Here is a 12,775-nt window from a genome sequence, read left to right as displayed (position 1 = left end):
CTATGACTCACTATGAGCCCCTGACCCCAATGTGAGCTTTCTGTCATCCACATCGGACTAGAGAGAGGACATGAATACTCTCATAAACAAGTGCTTAATCCACATCTCTCTCGGCGAGCCACGTCCCACATCCTGGGGGCTGCTGTCTGTTAGTCTGTGGTTTACAGCGGAAACTTTCAATTTCACCCTCTTTCCTCCGGCTCACATTTTTGTGATATCCATTGTGTCTTGAATGTCAATCACTTCGAATCCGGGGTTGTCAATACCTAGCTTCCTGTGGTGGTTGTTTTGGTTATTGTTGTGGTTGCGTTGGTCTGGATCACTCTGAAAGCATTGGACACAGTGTGGGGTCGTCACCGGCACGGTTCTGGAGAAGTTGGAGAAGTCCACACGGTACTTGCCTGTCTTGGTGCGGGAGATGATGGGCAGGAAGCTGTATCCCCATTGGACCTCCTGGGGGATGAAGGAGGTCCGTACCTGGCAGGCGGAGCTGGTGGACTCGGCCATCCCGTCCAGGAAGACCACCAGCTCAAAGTCCTGCTGCTGGAGGGTGTCCGCTGACATGTCGTAAAACGGACTGGCCTTATCGATGATGTGGTACAATGTCAGCGGGCAGACAAAAAACAGGTTGTCCTTGCCAGCGTCCACTGCAAAGTCAATGCCTACCTGGTCGAGAATTATAGTCTCACCTTCCGGCGTGACAGTTGTCCTAAGCAGCTTGCCGTAGATTTGGCTCCCGATGAGCAAGGTCTTGCGGAGGTTGGCCACTCGGATAAGCAGGCACAGGCTGCCCTTCTTCAGGCAGATGACCGCTGTGTTACTGAAGGTCACTGTCTTTGCCCTCTTCTTGGGAAGGGAGATCTTGGCCAGGATCACCCCACACATGAAGCAGTTGACAAAGACGCCAATGAGGGATTGGACGACAATGAGGGCCACGGTGGCAGGGCAGTGCCCAGTGAGTGCCCGTCCACCATAACCAATTGTTGTCTGGGTCTCCAAGGAGTACAGGAAAGCCGTGGTGAGTCCATTGACATTGTCTATACAACGGACGTGGCTGTCTGTGCGGTTCTGTCCAATCAGATCACCATTGCTCTTGGCAATCCAGTACCACAGAAGGCTGAAGACGAACCAGCTGCCTGTGAAGGAGGCGACGAAGAGGAGGAGGACAAAACGCCAGCGGATCTCCACAACCGTCGTCCAGAAATCCCCCAGGTAGGCAAATTGGTTGTGGTACTCGATGTTGCCAAACTCAATGTTGCAGCGGCCATCTTTGGTCACCAGACGAGTCCGGTGGATTATGCGCTCCATCAGGTGGTCGTGGATGTGCCTCTGGACGAACTGGAACATCCTGGAGCTTTGGGAAAAAAAGTGTATAAGACCGGGATAAACCACAAACGTGGTCAACTAGCAAACACTAATTTAAGTTGGATATAGAAAATGAACATCAATAAAATGAATATATATATAAAAAATATATTATAACCTAAGTGTTGTTTATCTGTCGAAGTTTTGGGAACTAACCTTTTTGTTTCATAAAACACCTCGTCAGCAATAGATTTGAAAATGTATCTTTGATATTCCCTCATTTCTATTCCTAACAACACATATTACATTTGTCTTAGATATATGAGATAAAAACACAAAATTTTGAGTGTCTCAGGAGATTAAATAATTGATAAAAGTGACATTTAAGATTTCACAGTTACTCACCCTACAAAGTGGTGAGGGTACATTTGTGGTTCTAATTGTTCCACAAAACTAATCCCTGGCAGCAGTTCCACTGAAGGGAAACCAAACAAAAGTAATGACCTTGCACTTTAAAACTTGCTGGCCTACATGACTATGGCAACACAATTAACTGTTTAACATAGGTCACTCATCCTCTAATAAACCTCAATGAGGCAACACCATTTCTGCCTTTTTTCAAAATTAGAAAAGTGAAAACGTTCACCCTCCTCTCCTATTCAGCAAAGAAAAACACAAAACGTCTCACTTTATGAAAATCCCATAACAATACTTAAGAAATAGATCACTGTCACACTGTCGGTCTGTCTATCTGAACAGCAGAAAATCCACTTCACGTACCTGCTAAGTGAAACCATGGGCCAAACTGCAGAGACAGGATCAGTCTGGGACCTCACACTCCTCAGAGTGAGTTGCAATGTAGGCGTTGCAAAGGTTTTAATCCACAGGGAAATGTCCTAATCCAAGCCACATGCCACGGTGTACAGCCCTCATACAGACAGACAAGAGAGGCAAGTCGGAATGTTACGACAGTGCGTCACCATTTTAGCTCTTAGATCCAAGTCAACATCCCACCACACACTCCTCCAGAGTCCCCAGTACAGCCACTCACTCCATCACCAGTCAGGGTGTTGTGGTTGGCTGTGGCTCCCTCCCCCTGACCTGGTGGCTCATTGTACATGGTATCCACCACCACCACAAGTAAAGGCTCAACTCCAAAAATGTAGTATTCTGGATTCCATGGCCGCACAGTTTGCCAGAAGGCACACAATAACTATGGTAGACAGAAGGTGCACCTATTGGAGAAGGGGCAATGTAACCAGTGCAGCACTCATGCTGTTGTTGTTTTCAACTCCACTGAGAACATTAGGGCTTTACTTTGAGGCCCACACATTCCCCTTTTTTTCGCTAGTCCCCAACCACCCCTCCTCCTCAACTTCAGCCTTCTTAGTATTTGCATCAGAATGAAGTATGCTGGAGTGGCAGGGAACGAGTTTCCAGTGGCAGAATGAGTTTGGAAAATAACAGTTTTCTCAACTGTGGAACACATAGTCGGATTGGCCATCTGGCAATTGCCAGAATGGCCAGACCATCTTTTATTAGGGTGGGCTGGTCAAATCATTTTAATAAATAAATAAGACCGATTTCTAGGATGTCTCATGGTCTGACAAACACCACTCTAGCTCTGTCACTTTTCACCACAGATGCAAAAGTGCGGCATAAGCGGATGCATCCAATGAAAAAAACGGATTTATTAAATTGTATTAGTCACATGCGCCGAATATAACATTTCACCTTACAGTGAAATGCTTACTTATGAGCCCCTAACCATCAATGCAGTTAAAAAATATGAATAAGAAAATAAATACATTTAGAAGTAACAAGTAATTAAAGAGCAGCAGTAAAATAACAATTGCGAGACATTGTACAGGGGGGTACCGATACAGAGTAAATGTGCAGGGGTTAGTTGAGGTAATATGTACATGTAGGTAGAGTTATTAAAGTGACTATGCATAGATGATAACAACAGAGAGTAGCAGCGGTGTAAAAGAGGGAGGGGGGATGTAAATAGTCTGGGTAGCCATTTGATTAGATGATTAGATGTTTTGATTAGATGTTCCGCCTGGTATAGATGTCCTGGATGGCAGGAAGCTTTGCCCCAGTGATGTACTGGGCAGTACGCACTACACTCTGTAGTGCCTTGCGGTCGGAGGCCGAGCAGTTGCCATACCAGGCAGTGATGCAACCAGTCAGGATGCTCTCGATGATGCAGCTGTAGAACCTTTTGAGGATCTGAGAACCCATGCCAAATCTTTTCAGTCTCCAGAGGGGGAATAGGTTTTGTTGTGCCCTCTTCACGACTGTCTTGGTATGCTTGGACCATGTTAGTTTGTTGGTGATGTGGACCCCAAGGAACTTGAAGCTCTCAACCTGCTCCACTGCAGCCCCGTCGATGAGAATGGGGGCGTGCTAGGTCCTCTTTGATTGCATCATCTGTGGATCTGTTAGGGCAGTATGACAATTGGAGTGGGTCTAGGGTTCCTGGGATAATGGTGTTGATGTAAGCCATGACCAGCCTTTCAAAGCACTTCATGGCTACAGACATGAGTGCTACGGGTCGGTAGTCATTTATGCAGGTTACCTTGGTGGTCTGCTTAAAACATGTTGGTATTACAGACTCGGACAGGGAGAGGTTGAAAATGTCAGTGAAGACACTTGCCATTTGGTCAGCGCATGCTCGCAGTACACGTCCTGGTAATCCGTCTGGCCCTGCGGCCTTGTGAATGTTTACCTGTTTAAAGGTCTTACTCACATCGGCTGCAGAGAGTGTGATCAGTCTTCCGGAACAGCTGGTGCTCTCATGCATGTTTCAGTGTTATTTTTGCTTACTAGGGCGTATAGATGTAGTTTAGCTCATCTGGTAAGCTCGTGTCACTGGGCAGCTCTCGGCTGTGCTTCCCTTTGTAGCCTGTAATGGTTTGCAAACCCTGCCACATCCGACGAGGGTCGGAGACGGTGTAGTACGATTCGATCTTAGTCCTGTATTGACGCTTTGCCTGTTTGTTGGTTCGTCGGAGGACATAGCAGGATTTCTTATAAGCTTCCGGGTTAGAGTCCCGCTCCTTGAAAGTCGCAGCTCTAGCCTTTAGCTCAATGCGGATGTTGCCTGTAATCCATAGCTTCTGGTTGTGGTATGTACGTACGGTCACTGTGGGGACAACGTCATCAATACACTTATTGATGAAGCCAATGACTGATGTGGTGTACTCCTCAATGCCATCGGAGGAATCCCGGAACATATTTCAGTCTGTGCTAGCAAAACATCTGCTTCATCTGACCACTTTTTTATTGACTTAGTCACTGGTGCTTCCTGCTTTAATTTTTGCTTGTAAGCGGGAATCCGGAGGATAGAATTATGGTCAAATTTGCCAAATGAAGGGCGAGGGAGAGCTTTGTATGCGTCTTTGTGTGTGGAGTAAAGGTGGTCCAGAGTTTTTTTCCCTCTGGTTGCACATTTAACATGCTGATAGAAATTTGGTAAGACCGATTTAAGTCTCCCTGCATGAAAGTCCCTGGCCACTAGGAGTGCCGCCTCTGGTTGAGCGTTTTCCTGTTTGTTTATGGCGGAATACAGCTCATTTAGTGCGATCTTAGGGCCAGCATCAGTCTGTGGTGGTATGTTAACAGCTACAAAAAAATACAGATAAACTCTCTAGGTAGATAGTGTGGTCTACAGCTTATCATGAGATAATCTACCTCAGGCAAGCAAAACCTTCGAGACTTCCTTAGATATCATGTACCAGCTGTTATTTACAAAAATACATAGTCCCCCACCCTTGTCTTACCAGACGCCGCTGTTTTATCCTGCCGATATAGTGTATAACCAGCCAGCTGTATGTTGATAATGTCGTCGTCAGATTCGTTAACGTAAAAAAAGGATTCTTCCAGTTCGTGGTGAGTAATCGCAATTCTGATTTCAATAAGTTATTTTCGGTCATAAGAGACGGTAGCAGCAACATTATGTACAACATAAGTTTAAAAAATAAATGACAAACAAAAAACACAATTGGACAGAATCACGTAAAACATCAGCTTGAAAGATTATTATGGGGATGTTTTTATTATGCTAATTATATTTCTGCGAGGGCGCAGACTTCAACCTTATCAGAAAAACAACAGCATTTGGTTTTCTGTGTTCACAGCAATGCTTAAACCACATCAGAGGATGACTTTTGAGGTCGGGGAAAAATGTAAGAAACTTTGATTCTTGGTTCTTGAGTGTAGTTGCCCTTTAATTCAGTGTGCATGCCCTACACTCATCACAGTTTGCAAATCAAATGCCCACTTGTAGTGCCACTGGACAGAAAAAAAACAAGTAAGTTAACCTTTATTTATTGTAATTTAAATTAGTTTGTAGTAGTTAAGTGTTGCGTTAGATTACATAGCTAACTCAATCTTTAATTCAAATAATGTTGGTGACTTCATAGAAATTGCTAGCTAGATAGCTAGCACGCTCAGCAAAATAAAAATGAATATATATACAGCCTCGTGTCATATACAGCCTAGTGTCATTCACATCATACAATTTGTAAATGAAAGAGGAATATAATAATATGAATCTAATGGAGTTTCCCCATCTCCCCATTTAGAGTATTTCTGGGCAGCACAAAAATGCCCCTATCCAGATGGTGTGACAAAGGCATTTCCTAACAGACCTGCTAACTTTCTTTGTTGTTACTTTTAAGGTTGGAACCAACATGCAGTACCTCCAGCAGGCAGAGAGGCAAGAACATTCGTCCGCCAGCTCAGGGAAAAGTTACACTATTCACAGCCCTGTGTAATGTTCAATGTAATGACATTGCTGAACTTTTTGAAACTTAATGTATTTGTATTGTTGTGAAAATGTAAAAATCAAAGGAAATGTATGGTTTAAACATGTCTTTAATGTTTATTCTTGTTAGCTCTTAGTGATAATTCCAAGTGTTAATACATTTGTGTTTACATCATAATGACCAAAGGTGTCTGACTTTATATGATAAAGCATTTATGTATGCGTTTTGTCATTCATAAGGGGTCTGACTTTAAAGTAAGTACAGCATCATGCGATATAGTGTCTTTATGGATGTGTTATAAGTGACCGAAGGTGTCTCACTTCAAACAAAGTATTACAGGAGATTACATAGGTTACTAACATTCTGCTGATTTATTAAGGACAGCCACAAAGTCCTAAATAGTTTGATGTGTTGGTGCACCAGATCTTCCGCGCATTTGGGCGGAATTGTCTGGGAATGAGATTAGGTTTAATGTGACTATAAATGACTTCACTTTAGTGCGTGTGCCAGGCTTTATGAAGCCTTTATAAACTGAACGTCATTTAAAGCTGGACTGAATGTGCCACTATAAACAATTACATGATAATTAAAACATTATAAATTACTCATAAAATGTAGTTAGGTAACACTAAATGGCTCCACTGATTTATCGGCTGATGTTGAAGAACTACTCAAATAAATTAAAAATGTAAGTAATTATAACTCAATTAGGACAACCAAATGATGAATTTACCTTTTTTTACTAAGAGCTTGTGAAAACTACAGAGACAAGTATGGTAGTTATCAGTTGATGGACAAAAGTATATGGACACCCCTTCAAATTAGTGGATTTGGCTATTTCAGCCACACCCTTTGCTGACAGGTGTATAAAATCGAGCACACAGCCTTGCAATCGCCAGAGACAAACATTGGCAGTACTGAAGGGCTCAGTGACTTTCAACGTAGCACCGTCATAGGATGCCACCTTTACAACAAATCAGTTTGTCATATTTCTGCGCCGCTAGAGCTGCCTTTCTTTTTGTCCTTGAATGCACTTAAGTCGGAAGTCAGATATTTCGCAGCTCCGAGTTCCCAGTTGCTGTTAACGCGCATTACAAAAGATTATGCCAAAGTCTCCAGTCGTAAAATGATGTTGAATTGCATGAAATCCGTTTATAAAAGGCCAAAAAAGGGCCTCTACTCAACTGCTCAATGCCACTACGCAAATTATATGATATGCATGCAATGCATTATTATAAAGGTGTTTTGTTTTATCTCTTGCGTTCCGGTACCTCAGAGCTCCCCAGGTCACCCCCCTTTCGCGCTCACTTTTTGTTCGTGCACATCCCGATTGACAAATGAAGCACTGAGAGTATACCATTTAAAGTGAAAAAAGTGAGTGAGAGAAAATAGTTTCCACAGACTAGACTAGACAGTATTGAGTTTGTGGTTGAACCGTTGAGAAGAAGGTCAGGTGGAGATTTTCAAATGGGTGTGACAGCCTAGTTCCGTTGGAAGTTTACATACACTTAGGTTGGAGTCATTAAAAATCGTTTTTCAACGACTCCATTAATTTATGTGTTAACAAACTATAGTTTTGGCAAGTCAGTTAGGACATCTACATTGAGTAATTTTTCCAACAATTGTTTACAGACAGATTATTTCACTGTATCACAATTCCATTGGGTCAGAAGTTTACATACACTACGTTGACTGTGTCTTTAAACAGCTTGGAAATTCCAGAAAATGATGTCATGGCTTTAGAAGCTTCTCATAGGCTATTTGACATAATTTGAGTCATTTGAAGATGTACCTGTGGATGTATTTCAAGGCCTACATTCTAAATCATTGCCTCTTTGCTTGACATCATGGGAAAATCAAAATAAATCAGTCAAGAACTCAGAAAAAAATTGTAGACCTCCACAAGTCTGGTTCATCCTTGGGAGCAGTTTCCAAATGCCTGAAGGTACCACGTTCATCTGTACAAACAATAGTATGCAAGTATAAACACCATGGGACCACACAGCTGTCATACCGCTCAGGAAGGAGACGCGTTCTGTCTCCTAGAAATTAACGTACTTTGGTGCGAAAAGTGCAAATCAATCCCAGAACAACATCAAAGGACCTTGTGAAGATGCTGGAGGAAACAGGTACAAAAGTATCTATATCCACAGTAAAACAAGTCCTATATTGACATAACTTGAAAGGCCGCTCAGCAAGGAAGAAGCCATTGCTCCAAAACCGCCAAAAAAAAGCCAGACTACGTTTTGCAACAGCACATGGGGACAAAGATCGTACTTTTTGGAGAAATGTCCTCTGGTCTGATGAAACAAAACTATAACTGTTTGACCATAATGACCATCGTTATGTTGGGAGGAAAAAGGGGGAGGCTTGCAAGCCAAAGACCACCATCCCAACCATGAAGCAAGTGGTGGCAGCATCATGCTGTGGGGGTACTTCGCTGCAGGAGGGACTGGTGCACTTCACAAAATAGATGGCACCATGAGGTGGGGAAATTATGTGGATATATTGAAGCAACATCTCAAGACATCAGTAAGGAAGTTAATTAAAGCTTGGTCGCAAATGGGTCTTCCAAATGGACAATGACCCAAGCATACTTCCAAAGTTGTGGCAAAATGGCTTAAAGACAACAAAGTCAAGGTATTGGAGTGGCCATCACAAAGCCCTGACCTCAATCCTATAGAAAATTTGTGGGCAGAACTGAAAAAGCGTGTGCGAGCAAGGAGGCCTACAAACCTGATTCAGTTACACCAGCTCTGTCAGAAGGAATTGGCCAAAATTCACCCAACTTATTATGGAAAGCTTGTGGAAGGCTACCTGAAACATTTGACCCAAGTTAAACAATTTAAAGGCAATGCCATCAAATACTAATTGAGTGTATGTAAACTTCTGACCCACTGGGAATGTGATGAAAGAAATAAAAGGTTGAAATAAATAATTCTCTCTACTCTTATTCTGACATTTCACATTCTTAAAATAAAGTGGTGATCCTAACTGACCTAAGACAGGGATTTGTTTACTAGGATTAAATGTCAGGAATTGTGAAAAACTGAGTTTAAATGTATTTGGCTAAGGTGTATGTAAACTTCCGACTTCAACTGTATCATTCGAAAGCTACAGCACTTTTTTAATTGTACCTTTATTTAACTAGGCAAGTCAGTTAAGAACAAATTCTTATTTACAATGATGGCCTAGGAACAGTGGGCTAACTGATTTGTTCAGGGGCAGAACGACAGATTTTTACCTTGTCAGCTTGGGGATTCGATCTAGCAACTTTTCGGTTCGTGGCCCAACACTCTAACCCCTAGGCTACCTGAGCTCAAAACTTACTGTTGGGATGTCACAAGAATGCCTCTGCCTCGTTTCCAATGGGAAAAATTCAGAGGAAAGCAGATTGAAGTTTCCTCGCCTGTCTGTGTTATTTTAAAAAACAAGGGTCATTTTAAGATGTCAGGTCTGAAATTCCGTTTAGCCATTTTGGCACAGTAAGTCACTACCCAAACCAGATCAAACCAGACACATCTGGTTTCAAGTGGCCAAGATGCATCATGTGATCTTCTACTGCAATCTAGTGGACGAACTGGGAAATTGCATGAGCTCTGATGACGTCAGTGAAAAGGTTATGACTTCAGCTTTCTCCTCATATGTATATCAGTCCTCTAAGATGAAAAATTAAGACACGCACAAGCCATGCACAAGTGTGTACATGTGTGACCGTGTGTGTGCATGTATCTGTGCATGTTTGTGTGTGTCTAATCCTGGAACATCCCAAATGTTGTGAGCTCCATCTACACAGTCGGTATACCAAAGTAGGATTCGTTTAAATCACCCTATTGTTGCAGTTAATATCCGGCACAGAAGTTAATACAAACTTGTAATGTATTTGAGGTATAAAGGCTTCTAAAGTATGTCATTTCCACTTTTACATTTCAGACTTGATTTGCCCTAGCAAAAAATTGATCAACCCCCACAAAAATGTCCATTAATTATAATCCACACAATAATTCACATTTCCTGTGGCTGCACGGTTATTTTCCTGCTGTGAGAAAATGCTCAAATTAAGATCCTACATCAGTAGATAGACCTCCTATATAGTAAATTTGTGATCCTTTTCCCGGTATGCAGCAGATACACATACCTAGAGTATGATTGCCAATACAGTGCCTTGCAAAAGTACTCACCAACATTGGCATTTTTCTTATTTTGTTGCATTATAACCTGTAATTTAAATTTATTTTTATTTGGATTTCATGTAAAATTCATGTAAAATAAAAAACAGAAAAGTGGTGCGTGCATATGTATTCACCCCTTTTGCTATGAAGCCCCTAAATAAGATCTGGTGCAACCAATTACCTTCAGAAGTCACATAATTAGTAAAATAAAGTCCACCTGTGTGTAATCTAAGTGTCACATGATCTGTCACATGATCTCAGTAGCTATACACCTGTTCTGAAAGGCCCCAGAGTCTGCAACACCACTAAGCAAGGGGCATCACCAAGCAAGCAGCACCATGAAGACCAAGGAGCTCTCCAAACAGGTCAGGGACGAAGTTGTGGAGAAGTAAAGATTAGGGTTGGGTTATAAAAAATATCCCACCGAGCACCAATAAATCCATTATTAAAAAATTTAAAGAATATGACACCACAACAACCTGCCAAGAGAGGGCCGCCCACCAAAACTCATGGGCCAGGCGCGGAGGGCATTAATCAGAGAGGCAACAAAGAGACCAAAGATAACCCTGAAGGAGCTGCAAAGCTCCACAGTGGAGATTGGAGTATCTGTCCATAGGACCACTTTAAGCTGTACACTCCACAGAGCTGGGCTTAACGGAAGAGTGGACAGAAAAAAGCCATTGCTTAAGAGAAAAATAAGCAAACACGTTTGGTGTTCACCAAAAGGCATGTGGGAGACTCCCCAAACATATGGAAGAAGGTACTCTGGTTAGATGAGACTCAAATTTAGATTTTTGGCCATCAAGGAAAACGCTATGTCTGGCACAAACCCAACATCTCTCATCACCCCGAGAACACCAGCCCCACAGTGAAGCATGGTGGTGGCAGCATCATCGGCAGGTACTGGGAAACTGGTTAGAATTGAAGGAATGATGGATGGTGCTAAATACAGGGAAATTCTTGAGGGAAACCTGTTTCAGTCTTCCAGAGATTTGAGACTGGGACGGAGGTTCACCTTCCAGCGGGACAATGACCCGAAGCATACTGCTAAAGCAACACTCGAGTGGTTTAAGGGGAAGCATTTAAATGTCTTGGAATGGCCTAGTCAAAGCCCAGACCTCAATCCAATTGAGAATTTGTGGTATTAAAGATTGCTGTACATCAGCGGAACCCATCCAACTTGAAGGAGCTGGGCAAGTTTTGCCTTGATGAATGGGCAAAACTCCCAGTGGCTAGATGTACCAAGCTTATAGAGACATACCCCAAGAGACTTGCAGCTGTAATTGCTGCAAAAGGTGGCTCTACAAAGTATTGACTTTGGGGGGGTGAATAGTTATGGACACTCAAGTTTTCCGTTTTTTTGTCTTATTTCTTGTTATATTCACGAGAAAAAAAGTATTTTGCATCTTCAAAGTGGTAGGCATGTTGTGTAAATCAAATGATACAAACCCCCAAAAATCTATTTTCAGTCCAGGTTGTAAGGCAACAAAATAGGAAAAATGGCAAGGGGGTTGAATACTTTCGCAAGCCACTGTACGTATTTGCAGTCAGTATATTCAGCTGGTAAAACATTATGGCACGATTGAATCTTGTTACAGATCTATCCAGAAAGATGCTTGTTTGGACCTGGTACTAACTGCATTAGAGTTACACCCCCTTATCAGAAATGTCATCATTCACTTTTCGTATCACAGATATGCACTTTCCCAATTGCTGAAACTTAGAAGGAGACGAGTGCTCAAGACCAGACAAAGAGCATTTGTTTTGCCATTCAAAAAGAACAGCTGTCATGGAAGAAGCTAACACAAGATTAGGGCACAATGTAAATCATCAAATACAGATTGCAAATGCTGATGAGACCAATTGTCAATGTCAACCTACTGAGGCTCATGAACATTTGCTCCATATTGATGGAAAAGTACACTGAATTGCACTAGACCCCCCCCCCCCCCCCCTCCCCCCCCCCCAATGCCTTATCTGTCAGAATTAAAAAGTGTTGGAATAAACATGAATGCAGGTATGAATGCATACAGTGCATTCAGAAAGTATTCAGACCCCTTGACTTTTTCCACATTTTGTTACGTTACAGCCTTGTTCTAAAATGAATTAAATACACATTTTTCCTCATCAATCCACACACTACCCTATCATGACGCAGTGGTCTAAGACACTGCATCCCAGTGCAAGAGCCGTCACTGGCCGTGATTGGGAGTCCCATAGGGCGGCGCACAATTTGGCCCAGCATCGTCCGGGTTTGGCCGGGGTAGGCCGTCATTGTAAATAGGAATTTGTTCTTATCTGACTTGCCTAGTTAAATAAAGGTTAAATAAAAAATGACAAAGTGAAAATAGATTTTTTTGATATTTTTTAAGCAAATGTTAAAAATAAAAAAACGAAATACCTTGTTTACATAGGTATTCAGACCCTTTGCTATGAGACTCAAAATTGAGCTCAGATGCAATCTGTTTCCATTAATCATCCTTGAGATGTTTCTACAACTTAATTGGAGTCCATCTGTGGTAAGTT

At 42.3% G+C, this 12,775-nt stretch overlaps 1 protein-coding gene across 1 annotated transcript; it reads right to left on the bottom strand.

Moving 5' to 3' along the window:
* Positions 1–201: 201 nt before the first annotated feature.
* Positions 202–1,347, bottom strand: LOC120044383 (ATP-sensitive inward rectifier potassium channel 1-like). Its single transcript, XM_038989010.1, has one exon. The coding sequence runs from the start codon at positions 1,345–1,347 to the stop codon at positions 202–204; it is 1,146 nt and encodes a 381-aa protein (XP_038844938.1).
* Between the last annotated feature and the right edge of the window lie 11,428 nt (positions 1,348–12,775).

Source organism: Salvelinus namaycush, chromosome 3, assembly GCF_016432855.1.
Source record: "Salvelinus namaycush isolate Seneca chromosome 3, SaNama_1.0, whole genome shotgun sequence".
Lineage (NCBI taxonomy): Eukaryota > Metazoa > Chordata > Actinopteri > Salmoniformes > Salmonidae > Salvelinus > Salvelinus namaycush.
The sequence above is the reverse complement of the archived record's forward strand: the minus strand, read 5'-3'. Positions and strand labels throughout refer to the sequence as shown.

Coding starts and splice junctions, on each gene's coding strand:
- LOC120044383 (XM_038989010.1), bottom strand. CDS start 1,347: ATGTTCCAGTTCGTCCAGAGGCACATCCACGACCACCTGATGGAGCGC.